Source organism: Rhizophagus irregularis, chromosome 2 (genome assembly GCF_026210795.1).
Source record: "Rhizophagus irregularis chromosome 2, complete sequence".
NCBI classification, from domain to species: domain Eukaryota; kingdom Fungi; phylum Glomeromycota; class Glomeromycetes; order Glomerales; family Glomeraceae; genus Rhizophagus; species Rhizophagus irregularis.
This window is the reverse complement of record NC_089430.1, coordinates 3113634-3135482: the sequence shown is the minus strand read 5'-3', so window position 1 is coordinate 3135482 and position 21849 is coordinate 3113634. Positions and strand designations below refer to the sequence as shown.

Below are 21849 nucleotides of genomic sequence, written 5' to 3'. Positions count from 1 at the left end.
ACATTTCCCGCACACTTCCTTTTTTTTTTAATAAAAAAAAGGATTATACTAAAAATTCGTCGCATTTATTAATTCATTATTCGTTTGAAGAAAAAAAAATACTCCTTTTTTTTACATTACACGTAATTCCGTATGTCATTTATACAACTTTACATTATTCCCGCATATTATTTATACATTCTTTTTTTCATGTATTATTAAATTACCTTATTACCTTTAGATTCTTTTTACCCTTTAAATTCTTTTAAATCTCTAAATTCCCTTTAGATTTCTTTAAATTCTCTAATTTCCTTTAGATTTCCTTTAAAATCTCTAAATTCCCTTTAGGTTTTCTTTAGAATCTCTAAATTCCCTTTAGATTTTCATTCCAAATCCCTTTAGATTTTCTTTTTAAATTCTCTAATTCCAATTCCCTTTAGATTTTCTCCTCTTTTTTAAATATTTCCTAAATTAACTTCCTTTTTAAATTCCTTCTTCTATCCTTTCTTGTACAATTACATACATATATTGTATCTTTGTCATATTACGACTATTTATTTATAGAACATTTAATTTATCCAATTTCATACATGTAAAAAAAAAATTCCCTACAAATTGTATATATATGCTAAGCTTTTTAAATTAATCTTTTAATTTATTTATATGTTATCTTACCACCTTTTATACAAGATTTTTTTAAAAAAAATTATGAAATATTTAAAATAACTTTTTTAAAAAAAAAACACCTTTATAAAAAAAAATATATATATGTATATATAAATTATATATATATATATATATATATATAAATTTAAAAATAAAATAATTTAAGAACCGTTAATATGTATCATCATTTGTTGATAGATTTTTTTTTTATGATTTTTATATTTTATTATATGATAAAGTAATCAAAATAAAAATGATCAAAATTTTATATATAATTATTGAGTAATAATGATTAATTATTGAACGTAGATTTATTTCATTTTTTATTTATTTATTTATTTAATTAATTATTTAATTATTTATTTAAAAAACATTATTATTTGAATCATTGATATTAAAAAATTTCCGAAAAAAAAATGAAAAAAAAAATGTTTTTTTTTAAAAATAATTAATATTATCATCGCAAACGATAAAAACGATAAAATTTCCGGGAAAAAAAACAATGGTTTTATTTTGATAAAATTTCCGAGAAAAAAAAAACAATGGTTTTATTTTGATAAAATTTCCGAAAAAAAAAAATGGTTTTTTTATTTGTATACTATTTATTAACCAAGAATTCAAGAATTCAAGAATTTTGAATTTACATTTTTCCGATATAATGTACAATATTCCGTTAAAATTGAATTCCGTAAAATATTATATTATTCCGTCAAAAATTAAATTCTGTCAAAATTAAAAAGAAAAAACAAAAAAACAAAAAAGATAGATTTAATAATGTCTTCCCTAAAAATTTTTAAAAAAAGAACAATGATCAATGAATTTACGAGTAGAAATCATTATACGAGTCGTCACAATTTTTTCAGATACTAAAAATTATAAATTACCAGTTCGAGTTAATCCGTATAATAATAAAACAAACAAATAAACAAAAAAAATTCATATATATATATGCATATCCAAATTAAGTTGTAACTGAGTTTGAATTTTTAATAAAATACATGTTTAACAAGTTGTAATGATTTAATTATAAGAGAATTTTATGATTTAAAAAATTTTAATTTTGATCTGAATAATAAATATTATCTGTTATCATTTTTGGTATTAATGTATTTTTGGTAGGTACCCTAAATTAATATCCTGGCGCTTTCAAATTTATTCTGTCATAAATCACGTGACAGTTAAAGGCTTTGCTCAATTATTAAAGTTTTTGTAATTTGTTATAATGAACCAAATGAAGACTCGATTATTTAAAGGTTCGGGTTCGAATCCTGTACTTGGCCCATGTCTTTTTTTATTGAATATTATACTGCGATCATTGGGCTGTGCCTTATTAGTAAAAATATTATGACATGAGTGCAAATGGATCGTTCTTGATCAAGTTAGTTATGTAATAATAGCATTTATTCGTAACGCGTTTTATTTTTCCGTATTTTATTATAAAATATTACTTTTAAGTATTAAATAAAAAAATATATGACTTTTTTCGCAAAAAGAATTTCTTTGACAAATAGTAAACTTATGGCCAATAAATTATTATTATAAATTTAATCGGGAATCGAGAAAATTAGCTCGTGATGACATCAAGAACGATATAAAAATCGTTGAAAAAAAAAAACTGATTAATATTATTAAAAAATAAAACCATTGTTTAAAAAAACAAAGTTTTCATTTATAAAGGTATATTCGGGTTCCTTATATTTGTGATTTTTATCTTATTTTTATTTTTACTTTTAGAAAGGGTTCTTTTATATTTGTGATGAGCCTCTCCGATGTTGCATACATCAATGACATGTGACCGTGAATACTTTTTGTTAACTCGGGTCACTTTGTATCACATAAACTCCGCAGTTCAGTAAATCCTAAATTCCTATTTGTCACACATGAATGATTCAATAGATTCATCCACCAATCACATCATAATATGTATGAGATTTCTATGAACCATATTTTAATATATATTTTAATATATGCGTGTTAAAAAGTTTAGTATTTCAATTTCAATTATCTAAAAAGAGTTTAGTTTATTATTTTTTAACGAACCGGTTTCAATAAAACCAATCCAAGTATAGGATGTGTATTTATTTTTAAGTGAATTTTTAAAAAATGTTTTCAAAATTGACTAAAAGATTACTCTAATAAGAAACAAATGAACATATTCTAACGAACCGGTTTCAATAAAATCAATCCAAGTATAGTAATTATTTTTAAGTGAATTTTTAAAAATGTTTTCAGAATTGACTAAAAGATTACTCTAAAAAGAAACAAATGAACATATTCTATCGAACCGGTTTCAATAAAATCAATCCAAGTATAGGATGTGTATTTATTTTTTAAGTGAATTTTTTTAATGTTTTCAAAATTGACTAAAAGATTTAATAAAATTAATCGATTATTATTTTTTTTTTTAAAAAAAAATTCCAGTTAATAAAATTTTTTAAATTTTTATTTCAAAGTCTTCGGTTAATTTTTCATCTAAATAAGGGTTTTGTTTATGGTCAGTGGTCAGTTACCACAAAAGCTAGATTACGTATAATTACGTATTTTAAAAAGTAATTAAGTATAGCATGGGAAAATCATTGGGTAACACCCGTTTAGTTCTTGTTATCTTGTTTATCAAAAATAATTTATTATATATAAATTAATAATTATTCATTTTTTTAATAAAAAAAAGGTCTTCCCCTTTTTATTTCTTTCGAACCCGAATTTTTCGTATTTTTCTTGAAAAAAAAAAAACTCCCCCAAAAAATCTTTCTTTAAAGAAATGAGTGAGAATGAAATTGATTTAGATGATTTAGATATTTCTGATAAGGAAGAATTCCTTGAATCTTTAAAAGAACCAAAGAAACTTGCTTTAGAAATTTGTCCTGTTGAAACTTGGACACAAATAATTTCTTACCTTGAAGATATTCCAACTTTAACTTCTTTATCTTTAACATGTTCAACTTTAAGAGTATTAACCAAACAACAATTATTATCTCAAATGGTAACAATTCCTTCATTAAATAAATTGTACCTTTTTACCAAAAATTTACATCCAGAATTTACCAATCAAAATGATATTACATTTAAAATGCATAAATATATTGATAAAGTTGTAATTGAAGAAAGTGGAGTTGAACCTTCAAAATGGACTGATAATATGTATGAATGGGATGGTTATAATCAATTATTAGATGATTGGAAAAATCAAGAAGATTTTAGTAAAAGTGTTGGTAAAAAAGGTAAAGCTAAAAATAAATCTTATATTGAATGGGAAAAGAATGTTGAAAATAAGAAAAAATTTTACAGACGAGAATTAGCAAAATGTTGGGCTGTTGCTGGAAAATTTTTTCCATTTAGGTAAAAACTTATATATTTATATATATATATATATATAACTATAAAATATATAATATATTATATATATTTTTATTAAATCTCAGTCATGCTGAGAATAGAGAATGGAAAAAGAAACGTCAAGACAAAACTTCAACTGATGATAATAATGAATTACCTCCAGAAGAAAAAGAAAGTAAGTCTAATCATTCACAAAAACAACCATCAAAACATCATCAACGTCATCAAATGAAGTCGCAATCGGTAAATCAAAAGCCACCAAAGGCCCCAAGACGTAAAGATTTAGAAAATAAAATGAATCAATCTAAAAATTCTGATAATAATAAGTGGAAATTTTCGCATGAAATACGTAATCAACCTAAACCAAGAAGACCTAATATAGGTAAAGGGGAAGAAGACTTTAATCGTACAATCTTGACAAATTATGTTACTCCTAAAAATTTTAATTCAGGCGTGAATTTTGAGGGTTATTCTCATGATGATTTAACCACTGTAATGATTAAGATGTTGAAAAGATTTGATGTAAGTGATGAAAGAGTCCTGAAATTTCCAAAAGAATTAAGTGCTTATCAAAGAAAACAATTACATCGTCAAGCTGAAATTCGTGGATTGAAAAGTATTAGTTTTGGTGAAGGTGATGGTAGATTTTTGGTTGTTATGAGACAGGATGTTGTAATCTTTCGTTAAATAATTTGATTTGAAATTTTGATTTTGTCTCCAATTATTTATTTATTTAAATTAATTTTGAATTTCGTTATTTTATTTAAATATTTTTGTATTGTACTTTTTTCAATTATTCAATTTGAAATAAAGGAGGATACAAAGATACTTATTTTTGATGGCGCAGAATTATCATCACAACTTTTTGATTCTTTGCATTGTAAAACTGTAAATGATTTTTTTTAGTCATAACAAATTATTTATGTGTAAAACAAAATAATTAAAATTATTCTACCATATCTTTCCTAGAGAAGAGTCCCTGATCTTCGCGTTATCCATCTGTATTTATGAACTAAAGACTAAAGTGATATTTATTACTGCGTATTGTGTAATCGAAAAGTCGTACAAAATACGTGGAACAATCGGAGTGGGAAGATTTGCCTAAAATATACGATAATTCAGCCTATAACTAACATAAATAGGTAAGTAATATGTTTATTAATTTTTTTTTTCTTTCAATTTTTTTTTTTAATTTGGAAAAAAAAAATAAAAAGATTTTTTTTTTATATGATCTGATTTGACTTTTTCTTCATCGGTTCATCCTTCATCGGTTCATATTCTTATTAAATAATTTGTTAATTTAAAAAATTCAAAGAAAAAGATAATGGGGGATTACAATTTGAGTAAAGAACGAATTATATTAAATGTTGGTGGAGTTAAGGTAAAATTTGTTTACGTCATGGTTTATTACCTTATTATTTGAAATATACTGATCTTCGAACTCTTATAATTCGTTTGTTAGTATGAAACGTATCGATCTACTTTAACAGCATATCCAGAAACGTTACTCGGAACGATGTTTCAAGAACGTAATCATGCATTATTACATCCAACTAATGATAATGAATATTTTATTGATCGTAATGGGAAAGCATTCCATTATATATTAGAATTTTATCGTACAGGAGAAATTATTTGGCCAAGTCAAGAAGATACTGATACCAAAACAACAAATTTTTGTTGTTATACATTTGTAACTCGAAAAGAACTTTTGAAAGAATTGGATTATTTTCAAATTCCAATGAAAGAGATGTCACCTGATAAACATAATATGAGCGCTGAAGAAGAATATAAATTATTAGCAATAAAATTGGATGGATTTGTTAAAGCATTATTGGAATCTATATGTTTAGCAAGACAAGATTATCAAAATATTTTACATGTAAAATTTTATGATAGATTACCAACAAAAGATGTACCAAAATCAATTCATTCTCAACCTAATATTGATAAATTATTAAAACCTTACGTTTCTAGTGGTTATTTTATGTTAGAAATGTTTCCTAAACCAATTGAACATTATATTAAAAAATATATACCTGATATAAGATGGAGTTTAGATAAGAGATTTAAATATGAACCTGAACCAAATTATTTTGATTTAAAGATTGTTGGTAATGTTTTTGATAAAAATGAAATCCTTAAATATTCTTCTCTTAACTTTAATTTATAAAAAAAAATAATAAAATAATCTTTTTTTTTTTACTTTTTTTATTATTTTTTTTTTAATTTTAGATATATCATTAATTTTTATATATATATATATATAATATATATATATATATTTTCTTTTAGTATAATTTTTGAACATTTATTATTATTTATTTTAGATTTATATATATACATATTATTATTATTATTATTATTATTATTATTATTTATTAGAGTATAAAAAAAGTATTTTCAATATTTCAATATATATTTATATTGCAAAAAAAGAATAATTTTTAATTTAACAATGATAACTTGACGAATGTATAATTTAGAGTATTAAACTTAGAATTATTTATGTAATAAACTAACTTTATTAAACTATTAAACTATAAACTATTTAAACTTTTAATCACGAAATCACAAAGTTTAAAAAGTTATACAACCAATCGATGACATCATCTAATTCTTAACACGTCCTAATTTTCTCACGCGTCAAACGATAAAGTTCATTTAACGACCAATTATAGTTCGTACCACTTCTTCGAAAAACTTTAATCTATTAAAGGTTTTAATCACGAAATTTTTTTTTTTTATAAAAAAAAATAATTTCTTTCAATTTTTCCTTTCAAAAAATTAAATTAGTTTCGAGATCACATGACTATAAAACGCGTAAAAAATTTAATAGAAATTTTAATTATTCAATTATTCAACAAGAATTACCTCCCTTTATACCTGAACCTATGAGTAATTTTTCGATTATACTATATTTTAGAAAGAAAGAAGTGGTATGTTCAAAAACAAAATTATTTTACTTGCGTAAAAGTAAACTAAGGTATAGCCATATGTTCTCAAAACTGGCACAATTGGCACAATTGAAAGCAACGAAATGTCTATCTTGTTTTGTTCTAAGTAATAGAGTTGAGATTTCCTTCATTAAAGCAACACAGTTTCTTGCCCCATTGAATGGTCAATATAAAAAGCGTCTGACCAATGTATAAACGTCTGGTCTATCACCATCATCACCATCACCATTACCATCACCACAAACAAAAATTTACATAATCAGTGAATTGCAAATACCATTGTAAATACAATAAGGAATGACAACTAAAAGAATGAGCTCCTTCGTTCCGGCTCCGGTATTCGTGAGGGTTCCAAATGTTCCTCTAGCATGTAGGTTAGGAGGACTCAAAACTCTGAATAACTATGTTATTATAATATATATATTTAGCAGAATTATACAAGAACTGGATCCTAATGTAACAAAATTCAGTTTTGAAGAATTTGTGCAAGAGTGTGCAACTCACCTTGATCAATACCTCTCGAACACTCAAGATCAACATAATCATTCTTTATTAATATAATCTTTGATGCTAACCGAAGCATTTTTACACAATTGCCTAGCATTTAATGATCATATTAATTACTTGATTACGATCGTAAGTTCATGAATCTTCGCGTTATTAAACGCCGACCAACTTCCGAGAATTTATAAATATGTTCAACGGCCCACGTGATTCTTCTTTCGTAGGATAAATATTATTAATTGTGCAACATTTTTTACCATATCCTAGAAAATTTAGTTGAAATGAGTAATGAAAACCTAATTGGACATACATCAATCAGATGTCCAATGACCAATTATATATACCGGACATAATTTAAATACACTGGATGGACTACGAAATAAAGGTACGACTCTAATAAGAGAATTTCATAAAACATCTGAAAACTTAGATAATGATTAAATACTAAAAATGAAATAATATAAAATTTACCGGTAATTCTTTGCATGTCAGCAGAATCACAATTTACGTTCAAATGTCACATATAAAGAAATAATTCTCGTCTAAAGATAAAATTAACTAATAATAACCATGTATTTTGATGATTGACCTTCATCAGAACTTTTGTTATATACTGTAGTGGAGGTATTTCAAATTTCATTTTTATAATATAAGTAAATATTTGTTAAAATATTTAATTTGAATATTTTCTTTTTTTTAAAAAGAATTTCTAAAAATATATATACCAGAATAGCCAGATTCGACGTGAAGTATGAAAGTCGTGTCTATCTTATCTAGGAACAATGGTAAAAAATTAATGAATAGTTTTAATAATGTAATTTTTTCACAAAGGATCCAAGAATAAAAACAATTACAAGTAATAATGATAATAATCAAAAGCATTATTTTATTTTATTTTATTTTATTTTTTAAAAAATTATATTACGATCTTCTAAAATAATCTCGAATCAAAAAAAATAGAATATATCAAAAACCTTTTTTGATTTAAGTCTATCTCATATTTTAAATGAAGAAATAAATTAACCAATAATCTTTCATTATCTTATTAAGTAGATTTTTCTTTTAATTCATCAACTTCTTCTTGTTCAGGTTTATCCTTTTCAATTTGAATTGGAGGAAGCCATTGAACTGGATGTTGATTATAAAATGACCAAGGTGGAAGCACAAACTTTTTTTTTTTAAAAAAAAATTATATAAGAAAATGAATGAAAAATTAAAAATTGATTTTAATAAAATAATATGGATCAAAATACATACTAAGGATGTAAGAAAAATTCCACCGCCAAAGATTTGAAAAGCCAAGATAAGATTTTGTAGTAAGAATCCCGCAATAAATCCAATAGCCTAAATTTTTTTTTTTAAAAAAAAAACTTTTTAACTAAATACATATTTTCTTTGTAAATAAAGAACATATTAAAAGATTATCATATACAATATATACCGCAAATAATATGATTCCCACTTGAGAAATTAATTCAGCCTGTTTTTGACCTTCAAAATCCTAAAAAATATATATAAAAAAAACCGTTATAGTATAATAAAATGGTAATAGTCAATAATAATAAAAGATATTCTTACAATTTTCCATTCGAACCACATTATGCTAAATTAAAAAAATCCTCAAATTAAATAAATCAAATTTAACAATGTTATGAGTTTATTTAAATTAATTAAATTAAGTAAATAATAAATTAGGGTAATATTAAAAAAACAATTTATTAATTTTTATGTTATATGAAACTTTAAAAAGAAATTAACTCGTCAAATTCTATGCATTTGATAAGAAAAAAAAATTTCGATTATTACTCTCATTATATAAATTTTTCAAAGTTATTTGTACAACAAAACGTGGAGCTAATTGATTAATCACCTGAATTGATTGGTAGATTGGAAGGATCGTTATCAGATTGAAAATCATCTTTTTTAAGGCATATAAAAAATGCTTACAAATTAAAAAATTATTTTAAACGCTTTTATTTTTATATTTTTTTTTTTAATAAAAAAAAAGGAGAATGGATTCTTCAAACAATACTGCAAATTATATTGAAAAATTAGAATGGTCACTAATTTTAGGAAATTCTATACAAGAGGAACAAGAGAATTCATCAAATTCAACAGAAACTTTAGTATCGAATATTATCAATGGGCTATATAAGGAATGTTTGACATGTAATATAGCAAAACAGATTTTTGGAACAGAATTATCTGCAGAGGATGATTGTATCAAAAAATTTGTAGAAAATTTGGATGTAAACGCTTATATTTCTAAGAGGACCAAGGAGTATATTTCAAGTGATTTACCAGAATTAGAATCACAACAACAACAACATCATCAATTATTTAGACAACTTAATTTACTCTGTATTGCAATCGCTTGTTTAAATGCCTTTGTACAAATTTCTTGGACGGGACCAAATTTGGATCTTGAATCACATGATCTTTTACCAACAATTATAAGAGAAAAATGCAATACTGACGAATTAAATAAGAAAGCTCTTGAAATATTGTCTGTTGATGGTGAAGAAACTTACCATTTGACACCTCAAGCTTTATATCTTCTAATTTCAAGAATTATCTTGGTGGAAAATGAACAAATTTTTACTGATTTGAAAACATCTTTATGGTGGGCGCAAAGAGTTCTATTCATTCAACAACGTATTCTAGATAATGTTGCCGGTTCTTTGCACGACTTAATGTTTCAATATTTTAAAACACTTGAAAGTAAACTTCCTTCAACAAATTTAGATATTTATACTAGATATTATATTGAACTCGGTCTTTTATATCATTATTATGGCCAAGATTCTTTAGGGGTTGATTGTTTTTTAAAAGCACAAAAATCAAGTGGATTTCAATGGAAAATAACTGGAGCATTAGGCAAAAGAACAAAATTTCAAACATTTGATGTATCACAATTGTTAATTGTTGCTAATAGTGCTGATTCTAAAGAATCTCAAGATGAAAACACTACAAAGAAAAATCTTCCAGATAATTTAATATTAAACGATGACACTCTTCTGGAAAAAATCGAATTTTCTAAACAAGATGGCCAAAAAGATGACAAAGATAATACAGATTTAGATCCTCATAATCAAAAGAATCTTAAAGTTATCGATCAATGTCTTTTGCTCGCTTTTTGTTTAGATATAAAAAATACTAATCCGTCTCATGGTATAACTATAGAACAAATGGTACCTTACGTATCTCGTGTATTAGAAAATCCAAACAATTGGATGGTTTACACTATGGCATTATTATTAAGATCACGCCTTGAAAAAGCAAAGGTTCGAACAGTTGAACGTTCTGTTCTTCAACTTCAAGCGCTCGTTGATCAATTTCCTCTTGAACTTTCTAGTGCGCAAGAACGAATATCATATTTTTATCAAATTTTATTACCACCAAAATGGGAAATGGAAAAGGAACTTGCTGTGCAATATTTGTCATTAGGCGTTGTTCGTTCATCTTTAGAAATATTTGAACGACTAGAAATGTGGGAAGATGTGATCAACTGTTATATTATGCTTGAAAAGGAAGAAAAGGCTAAACAAATTATACATGAACAACTTCAAATAACACCAAATTCACCCAAACTTTATTGTCTTTTAGGTGACGTTGAAAAGAATCCAAAACATTGGGAACATGCATGGGAAATTTCGGGAAATCGATTCGCTCGTGCAATGCGATCTCTTGGTGGATATTGGTATAAACATGAAGAATATCGAAAATCCGTTGATTGTTATGCGAATGCCCTCAAAATAAATCCTCTTTTTGAAAATTCCTGGTTTATTCAGGGATGTGCTGCAATGCATTTGGAAGAATGGGAAATTGCTATACAAGCTTTTTCTCGAGTTATAGCTATTGATCCTGAAAATCCTGAAGCTTGGAATAATTTAGCATCAGTGTTTTTGAGACAAAATCGTAAAACAGACGCTTTCAATGCATTCCAACAAGGATTGAAATTAAAACATGATAGTTGGAAAATATGGACAAACTATATGTATATAGCTATTGATATTGGTGAATTTGCTGAAACTATGAGAGCTATGCAACGTGTTGTTGACTTACGATGGGAAAAAGAAAAAGAATCATGTGTTGATGTGGAAGTGTTAGAACTATTAATAAATGCCGTTACGAAAAATATTCAAGATGCATCTAAATTAGCACCGAGACTTGAAAATTTATTGACCGAAACTATTACCTCGCGAATTACCTCAAATCATCATATATGGAAACTCTGTGCTCAATTTTGGTTTTGGAAGAAGGATTATGATAAAGTTCTTGAAGCACACTTGAAAGCATATCGAAGCGTATTACATGATCCAATGTTAGAATCTTCAGAGATTGTGTTTGAAAAAGTAGCCAATGTTGCATTAGATGTCGTAGAAGCATACCAGAATTTTGGTGATAAAAAGGTTTTACGCAAAAAAGATTCTAATACTGATATAATAGAAGAGGAAGAGATTATTGTTTGTAAAGATTGGAAATATCAAGCTAAAAGTTTATTAAAGAGTTTGATAGGAAAAACAAAAAATTCTTTTGAAGGCACACCAATGCACGACAAGTTAAAAGAAACATTAAAAGAATTAAGTTAATTAAGTATATTAGGATTTATTCTTTTAATTAATTTTGAATTTTAGTATTTTAGCTTATAAATAATTTTTAATATAGTGTCTTAAAATTAATTAAGATATTATTATCCCGGAGTTCCTAATTTTTCACTTGTGAATTGAAGTCAGGTCTGAAATAAAATCAGTAAAAATAGATCTAGATTTTGTAGCAAATGCCGTAAATAACATGTAATATATTTTATTTGTTAATAAAAAAGATTAGAGCATGTTTATAATTCAAAGTTTATTTATGATCATATCATACAAAAAAATATTATTATTCCTAATAAGCAATGAAATCTGTAAGCAAAAGAAAAAGTAAATTTTTTTTGAATAAAACAATTTAATCAGCAAAATCCCTGAGAAGAGTAGTAATATGTGAACAAATTAATGTGACCAAGTGCCATTTTCAATACCCTTAAGAACTATTTTCCAACGATTCATAACTTTGAGCGTTTTATTTACGTTTCTTTTCCTGTTCATTAAACCACCATCGCACAATGAACGTTCATGTCTCTTCTACATTTTTTTTTGGATAATTTATAAAACAGGTAAATAATGATGATAAAAATTAAACAAGAAAAAAAAATAATTATTACCAGTTTATGCTCATAGCGGCGCCTCTTTTGCCCAGTTTTCTTCATTTTGCCAGTAGGTTTCGCAGAAACATGCGGTACTTTATCCATTTCATACAATTTACTCCTTGTGTCAAATTCTTTCTCAAGTTCCTCATAAATGAGTTTAGCATGTTCTTTTAAAAGATAAGGGGAAATTTTTTCTACAGTTACATTGTCTTGACCGGACTCATCTTTAACATGTTCAATATCACTAGTTTCACTATCATTTAAGTCTTTCTCATCGTTACTGTATTCATCCTGATATTTTATTTCGTCATCCCTAAGTTCATTTATACTCTTGAACTTTTCTTCAACATCGTCAGCCCAGGAAATTGGTTTTTCTTTGTAGATATCATTCATAAAGTCATCTTTTTCATCCTTTGATAGAATTTGTTCTGGTTTCATTCGTGATTCTCCTATTAGATGCTCCTTTTCTTTACCTTTCGTTTCTTTCTTTTTACCAACTGATTTTTCGAGTAAAGGACCATGCATTTGCTGCTTGATTTGCAATTTTTTATTTTTAGCATTTCTTAAAGTTGCATCGGATACAATACCTTTATAATTTTCTTTTTGTTTCGTTTCACTTAATTCATTCTTCCATTCATTTTTCCATTCATATTCGAAAACTTCAAAAACTTCAACCAAGTTCGAGACCAATCCAATATTACCTTGACTATTTTTAATGTCATCCTGAAATAAATCTTGATACATGTCACAAGCCGAATTGGCTTTTCTGATGAAATCAGGTAGTTTAACAACCTTACGTTGTTTACCACCCTCAGAAGTGATATTGGTTTCATGAATATTACGATACACTTTTTCAAGGCGACGAGTAAAGATTTTTAATACAATAGTTAATGGGACTGATGTAATTTTGATTGTCGATTCTTTTTCATCTTTTTCATAGACGGATGATTGAAAAGGTGAAGGAGCTGATGTTTGATAAAGTGAAAGTGTTGATGATGGTTCCGAAATTTCTAATGTTGATGCCAGGACTTTTAAAGTTGACATTATAATGTAAAAAGAAAATTTTAATCCAGATTATGATCAAAGAAATTTTTAACGTAAAAAAAAAAATCTGGTATTGAAAAACGACGTATATTTATAATTTATTTATTCTCATTACCTGAGTTATCACAGAACATTTTTTTAAATATGGCAATCAGCCAAATATATAGAAGAAGAGATTTGATTTTGAGAGAGTCAAAATAATTTAACATCAGTTGATTTGAAGAAAATTTAATTGAGTTTTTAAATTCTTTACTTTTAAACTCGTACATAATTATGATATTTTCGATTGATCCTTTTTTTTTATATTTATAAATTACATCACATTATATATACTAATAGTGATGGCAAGTGATTGAACCAATCATTTTGATAAATTGATCCTTGATATCAATTCTTTAAGCTTTTTTATCAATACGTAGTTAGAAATTCGAATAAAAAAAAAAATATTGATTAGATATATATTTAGCCGTGACAACGTTGCGAAAGCATGTTCGATAATTAATGTATTGCTTAATATTAGTGAATCGCAAGTAGCAAAAAGCTTTAATTCTCGATGAATAGTATATTATACACATGAAATTAATAGGTAATAAGTTTGATGGTAATCTGATTGATTTTACAACATTGAGCTTGAAACCCGTTTTGAGTATAGTTCTCCAACAATAATGTCAAAGACACGAGATCCATTACTTGAGTATATCTCGAATGCTTAGATCTTCTAACGCTTAAAATTTTACCCTTTTGTTTTTCCTCATTGGTAATAAATAGAGCTAATGAAAGCTGACCGGTAACAAAATTTATAACAGTTTTAGCAGTGATCTTATAAGATCTCAAATGAATTTAAGGCGCAAATGAGCAAAATCATCGGAATAAATAAAATAACAAAGAACCTCGAAAATCTTCACCAGCGATTTCATGACTTGTACTATATTTTCAAGAAGGCAAATATTAATATTAAAAGAACAATATTATTGACCCTTGTTGAACCTATTTTTATTTCAGCCTACATTTCTATATACAGGGAAAGAACGTTGAATTTGGCATAAGAATATACAATATATAATTTGGCTCTCTCCAATCTTCCGCACAAATATATCCTCTAGTTCATTTATAATATCATGCTCGTAATTCCGATTTCTATTCTAAAAAGATGCGAGAATATTAGCGGATACACGGGTTTATGTTGAAGTAATTCTTTGAATGATGGATTGTGAGAGCTAGCTATGTGTATATTATTATGTAGACATCTACTGCCTCTAACTGTTAAACATTAGCCAGTAATTCGACCATTCGAAACCCAATTCTACGATTGCCATCCAAGACTCTTTATATTCTTTGATATACGCTTCATGGGTGTAATACATCCATCCCTTCCTGTGTTTATTACTTAAAGGATACACCAATGCAATTTCTATTAGGGAAAGACGTATGTCATAACACCATTAACTGGAGAATGCTCGTCAAGGGGTACAAAACAGGATATTCCGAGTGCGTTAAACAGACAACTTTTAATAATTCGTAGTTTTATGTTTTCAGACCCGAAGAGAATATCTGAGAGTCTTGTAAGTTCCAATTTTTCTTGTACAACTCTGTTATATTTATTAAGTTTATTTTTATAGAAATACATAGCGATTAATAATAATAATGACAAGATCTGACTCGATTTAGTGACTGTTCCTCACTCAGAAATGTGGCCTTTTTTATATTAGGAAATCAGAAGCTTAGGTTATGATCATGGTATATAACAAGATGCTGGAAATGTATAAACTGATAAATATGAAGTATGAACCAATATGAACTTTATCTACATTAATAAAAATTTCGATAATACCGTATATTTCTTGTTTCGATCCGTGCCACTTTCCGTGAATAATTAAAACATTTCGAAAAGCTTAAATTAAAACCTCAGAATCAATGAATAAAAATATTTTACGAATTTTAGAAGTTAATTCAGAATATCCAAGCATTGTATCTAAATTTGTATATTATTTATTTATAATTTAAAGAATGAAAGGAGTTACTGATACAACACGTACTTTCCTTTGATTAATTTAACAATTATAAGTAGTTTGTTTATATTTGGTTTCTTGTTCTTAAAATTTAATGAATGACGATATTACTAAATAAATTTTATTTAATCCCAAGGAAAATTTCATGTTCTAATCAATCGGTGTAACTAAATTCTGATGCCAAAAATAATTATTTCCATAAAAGGTGTACCTAAATTAATATTTGAATTCCTATTTTTATCTACTCTTAAAGTTTGAACTTAAAAGTATATCAGCCAATTGGTGTATGTGCAACCACTCATTTATAAATGAAAAAATGACTGAAATGGTTAAAATGATTTTCCATTTAATAACTTCGGTTGTGTCTCTGTCTTTTTATCCGTCCAGTTCTTTCTTTCAATAAAATAATAAGATGGGAAAGAAAGACGGCAAAGTGTCCGTGCAAGGCCCTTTTCGTAGAATAAACATTTATGTGGCAATATTTCTTATAACTTTTCTTCTTATTCTATCCTATATTTCCAATCCTTATGACCAAATACTAGGTAATGAAATCATAGATAATGAAGCAGACAAAACAACAGGAGAACCAGGAAATTATAATATATTATTTGCGATTACCTCTACAGTTGGCGCTATACGTCAAAGGAGTTTATTAAGGGAAGCACTTTTTGGTATAAAGAATAACTTGGAACCATGTATGTTCCAAGATGGTAACGTTTATTATAAGTTCTTAATTGAACCATATAAAAGTGTAGAAAGAGGCAAGTTAAGAGACTTTACTGCAGAAGTTGTTGAATACGATGATATTAAGGAATTTCCAAATCTCAGCGATCAAAAATTTCAAGAAAACATTCTCCAATGGGTAAATTAATCAAAATTTTTATTGTTTTATAAATATATTTTTATACGTATATTTAGCAAACCAAATTTCATTATTTTCTAGGCACAAGATCTCGGAGCTAATAAAGATATTAATTATAATTATCTTGTAATTATTAATGACAAGGCTCTTGTTAATCTTAAAAAACTTCAACAAGTTTTGGAAGAGTCCATTAACGGAAATGTATTGACGCAAACTCAAAAACGTAGACTTGTGTGGGGTTCATTCATGACGGAAGATGCTGATGATATGGCCATCATTCTTGGCCGTGATGCTATTGCTCCCATTCTCAATTCAAAAAATAGCATTAAAATCGTTAACTCAAACTTCACAAATCCGATTACACGAGCTTTCCAATATTACCAAGAATATCCTAATGAGGCCGATTTATATCTTGTGAATGATGAAATCGGAATTGTCGAATTTCCAAATGCCGTAGAGAATGTTTCCATTGAAAAAACTATAGCTGTTGGTCGTGTATACCTAGAAGATGATATGAGGGATTTAGTTGAACATCTTTCAATTCCCAAAACTTTGATTTGTCATCCTCGAAATGACCCAAATAAATTAAATATTGCTGTTATCACTAGCAGTTTCGTTTATGATAATCTTTGTATGCTCCCCGCAGCTCGTATAACAGGTGATAACAAACGTGGTTATGCTCAAAGAAATGGATACTCTTTTGTAGGAAGATCCGCTGAATTTACTCAACAAGTTAGTAAAAAACGTAAAACTGTGTGGGGCAAGTTTGATGCTATTGAAAAAGTTCTTCCGCATTATGACTGGGTATTCTGGCTCGATATGGATACCGTAATAATGAATTATAATGTAACTGTAGAAGGTCTTTTTGAAAAATTTGCTGAAATAGTTGGTGGGTGGGAAGAATTTGAAAAGAAGCACTTAATTGTTGCGAGACCAGTTCACGATGTGATGATTAATGCTGGAGTGTTTATGATGAGAAATTCTCAATGGAGTCGAGATTTTTTGAGAATTGCACAAAATAGAAGAGATCTTTATTTGGGCCATATGTATGAACAACATGCCATGTGGGACCTTATAAGAGAACCAGATTGGGCACCTGGAGTAAGTTGAAATTATAAATTTTGTTTTTAGGTCGAAGATAACAAATGTGTAACTTATATATAATTTTTTTAAATTTTTAAATCGCAGACTTTATGGCTAGACCAAGATGATCGTACTTTTAATACTTTCCCATCTCGATATATACATGGTGATTTCGTTGTACATTATGCTCCCGATGGTTGCCCTGCAAAACCGATCATTGATGCTATAGGTAAAATGAAATTATTGGAAATAGATCCTGAGACGAAAATAACACTTGACCATAAGATGGACCATTAAAGCCGTAATATTTTAATGAAACTTGCGTCGAGCGACACAAAATTTTAAGTAGAAACAACGCAAGTATTTCATTTTCAATCTGATTAGCAAAAGATTTACTGTAACAATAAAAATATATAGATATTTTTGTTTATTTTTAAACTTATAATTTCAAAAAAATAATACAATTAATTGAATAAAATTTTATTATGTAAAATAAAAATTGATCGGTGATTGAATTAGCTACATCAGAACGCGATGAACCAGAGTATATCAAAATGAGTCATTACTTCTAATATATTTCATAGCTGATGATGTAATCTTGCATATAATTTACGTTGTACCTTATTATGTTTCAATATATCATATATGACGCAGCAAAAAAAAAATTGACGAAGCCCGCGTATTATCATTTATCAGTACTACGAGTTCTTACTACGATATTTATGGGTATTAATTAATCAAATTAATCATAAATAAAAATCGCGTCACTTTTATCTAGTCTACAATAGTATCTGCCTTAAATTATAATGAATTAATGTTTTACAGAATTATTACTCTCTACTCTCTAGTATTGTTTTCTTTCGAGAGTGACTAATTATTACACTAATACTGCGCATAATAAGATTTTTTTTTTCTACCGGAATTTGGTAATTTTGATTCCGCTTTGTTTGTTTCACAATTTTTTTATATTTAATTCGATTGATTGATTTTTTTGTAAAAAAATTTTTTTTAGACAGAAAAGTTAACTATTCCAAAATTCAAAGTTTTTTTTCACATAAAAAAGAAAAAATGAACAATTCTTTAGCTAGACTACCCGATTTTCAAAAATTCACAGAGATTTTACCAAATATATATCGAGCAACCTTTAGTCAAAATTATGCAAAACTTTCATATCCGATTAATGTATTCCTCATTCACGTTCCTATGACTGGAGATTGTATCCTGCTTGATACATCAGATCCAACTAACACTAATCAACTTTTGATCGCTCTTTCCGATCATTTCTCTTCATATTCAGATTTTAATTTAAAATACATCGGGTTAACCGATAATAATTATGATCATACGGGTTCTGTATCCAAATTACTAGAAGAATATAACGAAGTTAAAGTGTTACTTGGAGAATCCGGAGATATCAAGAGTTATGATTATTTGTTTAAAAATGTAAAAGAAGAAGTTTTGGATAAGTATCAAATAATTAAACAAGGTAATGAGGATGAATTCGAATATTATAATATTCTTAAACCGATCTTTACACTTGGAAATCCATCAGGTAATAAGAAAATTATATATATATATATATATTTGAAAGAAGGTTCAATGCTAATCGTTCTTAATAATTTTTTTTTTTTTTTTTGAAATAATAGGCTCACTTTCATTTTTGCATATTCCCACGAATTCAATTTTCATTGGAGATATGATTACAAACGTTTCACATATTCCTCTTTCATCGAATCCATCAATTATGTTACCATTAACTTTAACCACAACTCAACTAAATAATATTAAACTAGCTATAAATCAAATTTCTCAACTAGATAATGTCGAACATATATTTCCTTCTCATGATCATAGTTATGGTGGCTTTAATATTGAATTTCTTAGAACGTTTGTTAAAAATTCTTTTTATTCGTGATATCAAAAAATGTGAATAATTAAAAATTTTTAAAAAAGATTTGAATCAATAATATAGATTTTTTAAAAGAAATTTATTTATTTTTTTTTTAAATTTTCAGTTGTAAACATCAATTTGAAGGAGTCTGAATAAATCTGAAATAAAATATAAACTCCCACATAATACAACTAATCCACCTTCTTTGTTACACTTTGTATAAGCATGATAAAGTGCTTCTCTTAAATTTTCAGCAACAAAAGTGTCAATATTTTCTTTCACATCCCTTGCAACTTTTATGATTTCTTTAGGGTCATAACAACTTATCCATGGCATACCTTCCACCTGTGAAAAATCGACAGCTGTTAACAAATCATTATCATTTAATAAAATTTCAAAAATTTCTGTAATATTCTTTCCTTTTGTAGCAGCAAATATCCAATGAATTTTAATTAATTTATTCTCATATTGTTTGTCGATAAATGTTCTTAATGATTTTACAGCTTGTGGATTATGAGCACCATCAATCAAAAGATTAGAAGTTACAGAAAATTCAAGAACATTCGATAATATAGAAGCATCTATCCACTGTAATCTTCCTGGCCACTTAGTTGATTCTATTCCAACAATGATATCTTTATTAGTTATATTTGCAAATTTCTTTTCGGTCTTTCTTAAGAGATCTATAGCAAAAATAGCAGTAGCAGAATTTTCTAATTGAATATCCCCAGGTAGTGGAATATTAATTTTAATATATGTATTATCTAAAAATTTAGTTGAAGCTAATCCTGATCGTTCTTGTTCCCATTTTGCACCATCAACAAGTAAAATTTTTGCACAACCAACTTCTTCAGCACATCTCTTTAATGTATCTAAAGCTTTTTCTTCAATCTGTGGGGCAATAATAACATTTCCATTTTTTTTCATAATTCCAGCTTTTTCTTTTGCAATAGATTCAATATTATCGCCCAAAAAATTTGTATGATCCATTCCTAAAGAAGTAATAATACTTGATAAAACATTATCAAAAACATTTGTCGCGTCTAATCTTCCACCCAATCCAACTTCGACTATAGAAACATCTACTTGTTGTTTATCAAACCAATATAAAGATATAGCTGTTAATATTTCAAATGGACTTGACTCTAAATTATTAGTGGAATTTACATTCGTTATAATTTCACTTGTTTTTAAGAAATCTTCTTTTGATATCGGCAACCCATTTATTCTAATTGAATCGCGAGGTTCAAGCAAATGTGGCGAATTAAACCTTCCAGTTTTATAACCTGATTGTAAAAGAATTGAATCTATATACGCTGATGTTGAACCTTTACCATTAGTACCAGCTATATGAATTACTGAAAGTCGTTTATGTGGATTATTTATTAATTCTAAGAGAGAAAATATTCTTTCTAAGCCCAAGTTAATACCTGTTGACATACTTGAATTATTTTTAAATAGATTTTTTTTTTTTTAAGTAAAAAATAGTTTTAACTGAAAAATATTAGCCGCAAGTTATCGTCGTTCAATTTGCATACCACCAATCACGTTTACGTAAAATTGATCATCATCCAAGCCACCCAAATTTCTAATAAGATGATCAGGTTGATACTTATTACTTTCCCCGATAGAATAAAGTTTAGGAATGCAAAAGAACTTCAGTTCGTTTAACAATAAAACCAAATATCGTAATTTACACGCATACATGTACAGATAAGATGTATAGTATATCGTTTATCTGAGAAAATTTATTGGCTGCAATCGCTCAACAAGAATTAATTGCAGAATCTAATTAATTTAATTATTTCAAATACCAAACAATTCGCAAAAAATTGTTAGATAATATGAAGAGTACGTGATGCACATCTAATCTGTGTTTGTTTTGCGAATACAGAATTTTGTCATAGTGGTGAGTTGATGAAAGCTTTATATGCTTTTTATATTTGTCGAAATTATCGTGAAACTGTTGCGTTAGGTTTTCTTTACAAGTTCTATTGATAACAAAGTCAATAATAAAGTGTAAACCTAAATAGGCATTAACCTGTACGAGTTTACTCTACGATAAAATTAAAATTTTTTTAATTAAATATGAATTTAATTTTGTACATTGTAGTCATGCTTTGATACTGACGTCCTCTTCATGAAAATAAGATATCAGTATATAATTAGGAATTCAAAGCTCTAGAGTTGTTACAATAAAATAATTTAAAAATAGTCTCTGTATGCTTGTGATTATGAAGACTTGGATTGCTGAGAAATGAGAAATACTCGCGAATATCATTTACATATGTTATACAGTAATTCCTTTAGCATCTGCCGGTCTGAAA

At 27.0% G+C, this 21849-nt stretch overlaps 9 protein-coding genes across 9 annotated transcripts; 5 read left to right on the top strand and 4 right to left on the bottom strand.

Annotated features, from left to right (window-relative positions):
• Positions 1 to 3406: 3406 nt before the first annotated feature.
• On the top strand, positions 3407 to 4992 carry OCT59_012053 (uncharacterized protein; the record flags this gene model as incomplete). The annotated part of the gene is made up of 5 exons (XM_066134194.1): positions 3407 to 3984; positions 4068 to 4363; positions 4433 to 4653; positions 4795 to 4869; positions 4951 to 4992. The coding sequence occupies 5 exons, from the start codon at positions 3407 to 3409 to the stop codon at positions 4990 to 4992; spliced, it is 1212 nt and encodes a 403-aa protein (XP_065989482.1).
• Positions 4993 to 5305: 313 nt separating this feature from the next.
• Positions 5306 to 6154, top strand: OCT59_012052 (uncharacterized protein; the record flags this gene model as incomplete). The annotated part of the gene is made up of 2 exons (XM_066134193.1): positions 5306 to 5362; positions 5444 to 6154. The coding sequence occupies 2 exons, from the start codon at positions 5306 to 5308 to the stop codon at positions 6152 to 6154; spliced, it is 768 nt and encodes a 255-aa protein (XP_065989481.1).
• A 1035-nt stretch (positions 6155 to 7189) lies between these two features.
• OCT59_012051 (uncharacterized protein) lies at positions 7190 to 7793 on the bottom strand (the record flags this gene model as incomplete). The annotated part of the gene is made up of 4 exons (XM_066134192.1): positions 7190 to 7339; positions 7514 to 7535; positions 7615 to 7705; positions 7787 to 7793. 4 exons carry the CDS (start codon positions 7791 to 7793, stop codon positions 7190 to 7192), a joined length of 270 nt encoding a protein of 89 aa, XP_065989480.1.
• A 501-nt stretch (positions 7794 to 8294) lies between these two features.
• Positions 8295 to 9223, bottom strand: OCT59_012050 (uncharacterized protein). The gene is made up of 4 exons (XM_025312996.2): positions 9021 to 9223; positions 8884 to 8943; positions 8700 to 8786; positions 8295 to 8610 (listed from the first exon to the last, which is right to left on the bottom strand). The coding sequence occupies exons 1-4, from the start codon at positions 9039 to 9041 to the stop codon at positions 8488 to 8490; spliced, it is 291 nt and encodes a 96-aa protein (XP_025188498.2). The 5' UTR covers positions 9042 to 9223; the 3' UTR covers positions 8295 to 8487.
• A 231-nt stretch (positions 9224 to 9454) lies between these two features.
• On the top strand, positions 9455 to 12288 carry OCT59_012049 (uncharacterized protein; the record flags this gene model as incomplete). Its single annotated transcript, XM_025309899.2, has 1 exon — positions 9455 to 12288. One exon carries the CDS (start codon positions 9455 to 9457, stop codon positions 12032 to 12034), a length of 2580 nt encoding a protein of 859 aa, XP_025188497.1. The 3' UTR covers positions 12035 to 12288.
• Positions 12269 to 13887, bottom strand: OCT59_012048 (uncharacterized protein). The gene is made up of 3 exons (XM_025312995.2): positions 13793 to 13887; positions 12649 to 13661; positions 12269 to 12568 (listed from the first exon to the last, which is right to left on the bottom strand). Exons 1-3 carry the CDS (start codon positions 13884 to 13886, stop codon positions 12437 to 12439), a joined length of 1239 nt encoding a protein of 412 aa, XP_025188496.2. The 5' UTR covers position 13887; the 3' UTR covers positions 12269 to 12436.
• Positions 13888 to 16085: 2198 nt separating this feature from the next.
• On the top strand, positions 16086 to 18157 carry OCT59_012047 (uncharacterized protein). Its single transcript, XM_025333035.2, has 3 exons — positions 16086 to 16548; positions 16630 to 17649; positions 17737 to 18157. The coding sequence occupies exons 1-3, from the start codon at positions 16099 to 16101 to the stop codon at positions 17926 to 17928; spliced, it is 1662 nt and encodes a 553-aa protein (XP_025188495.1). The 5' UTR covers positions 16086 to 16098; the 3' UTR covers positions 17929 to 18157.
• Positions 18158 to 18640: 483 nt separating this feature from the next.
• Positions 18641 to 19614, top strand: OCT59_012046 (uncharacterized protein). Its single transcript, XM_025312994.2, has 2 exons — positions 18641 to 19183; positions 19278 to 19614. Exons 1-2 carry the CDS (start codon positions 18700 to 18702, stop codon positions 19544 to 19546), a joined length of 753 nt encoding a protein of 250 aa, XP_025188494.1. The 5' UTR covers positions 18641 to 18699; the 3' UTR covers positions 19547 to 19614.
• OCT59_012045 (uncharacterized protein) lies at positions 19597 to 21005 on the bottom strand. Its single transcript, XM_025312993.2, has one exon. The coding sequence runs from the start codon at positions 20960 to 20962 to the stop codon at positions 19643 to 19645; it is 1320 nt and encodes a 439-aa protein (XP_025188493.2). The 5' UTR covers positions 20963 to 21005; the 3' UTR covers positions 19597 to 19642.
• Between the last annotated feature and the right edge of the window lie 844 nt (positions 21006 to 21849).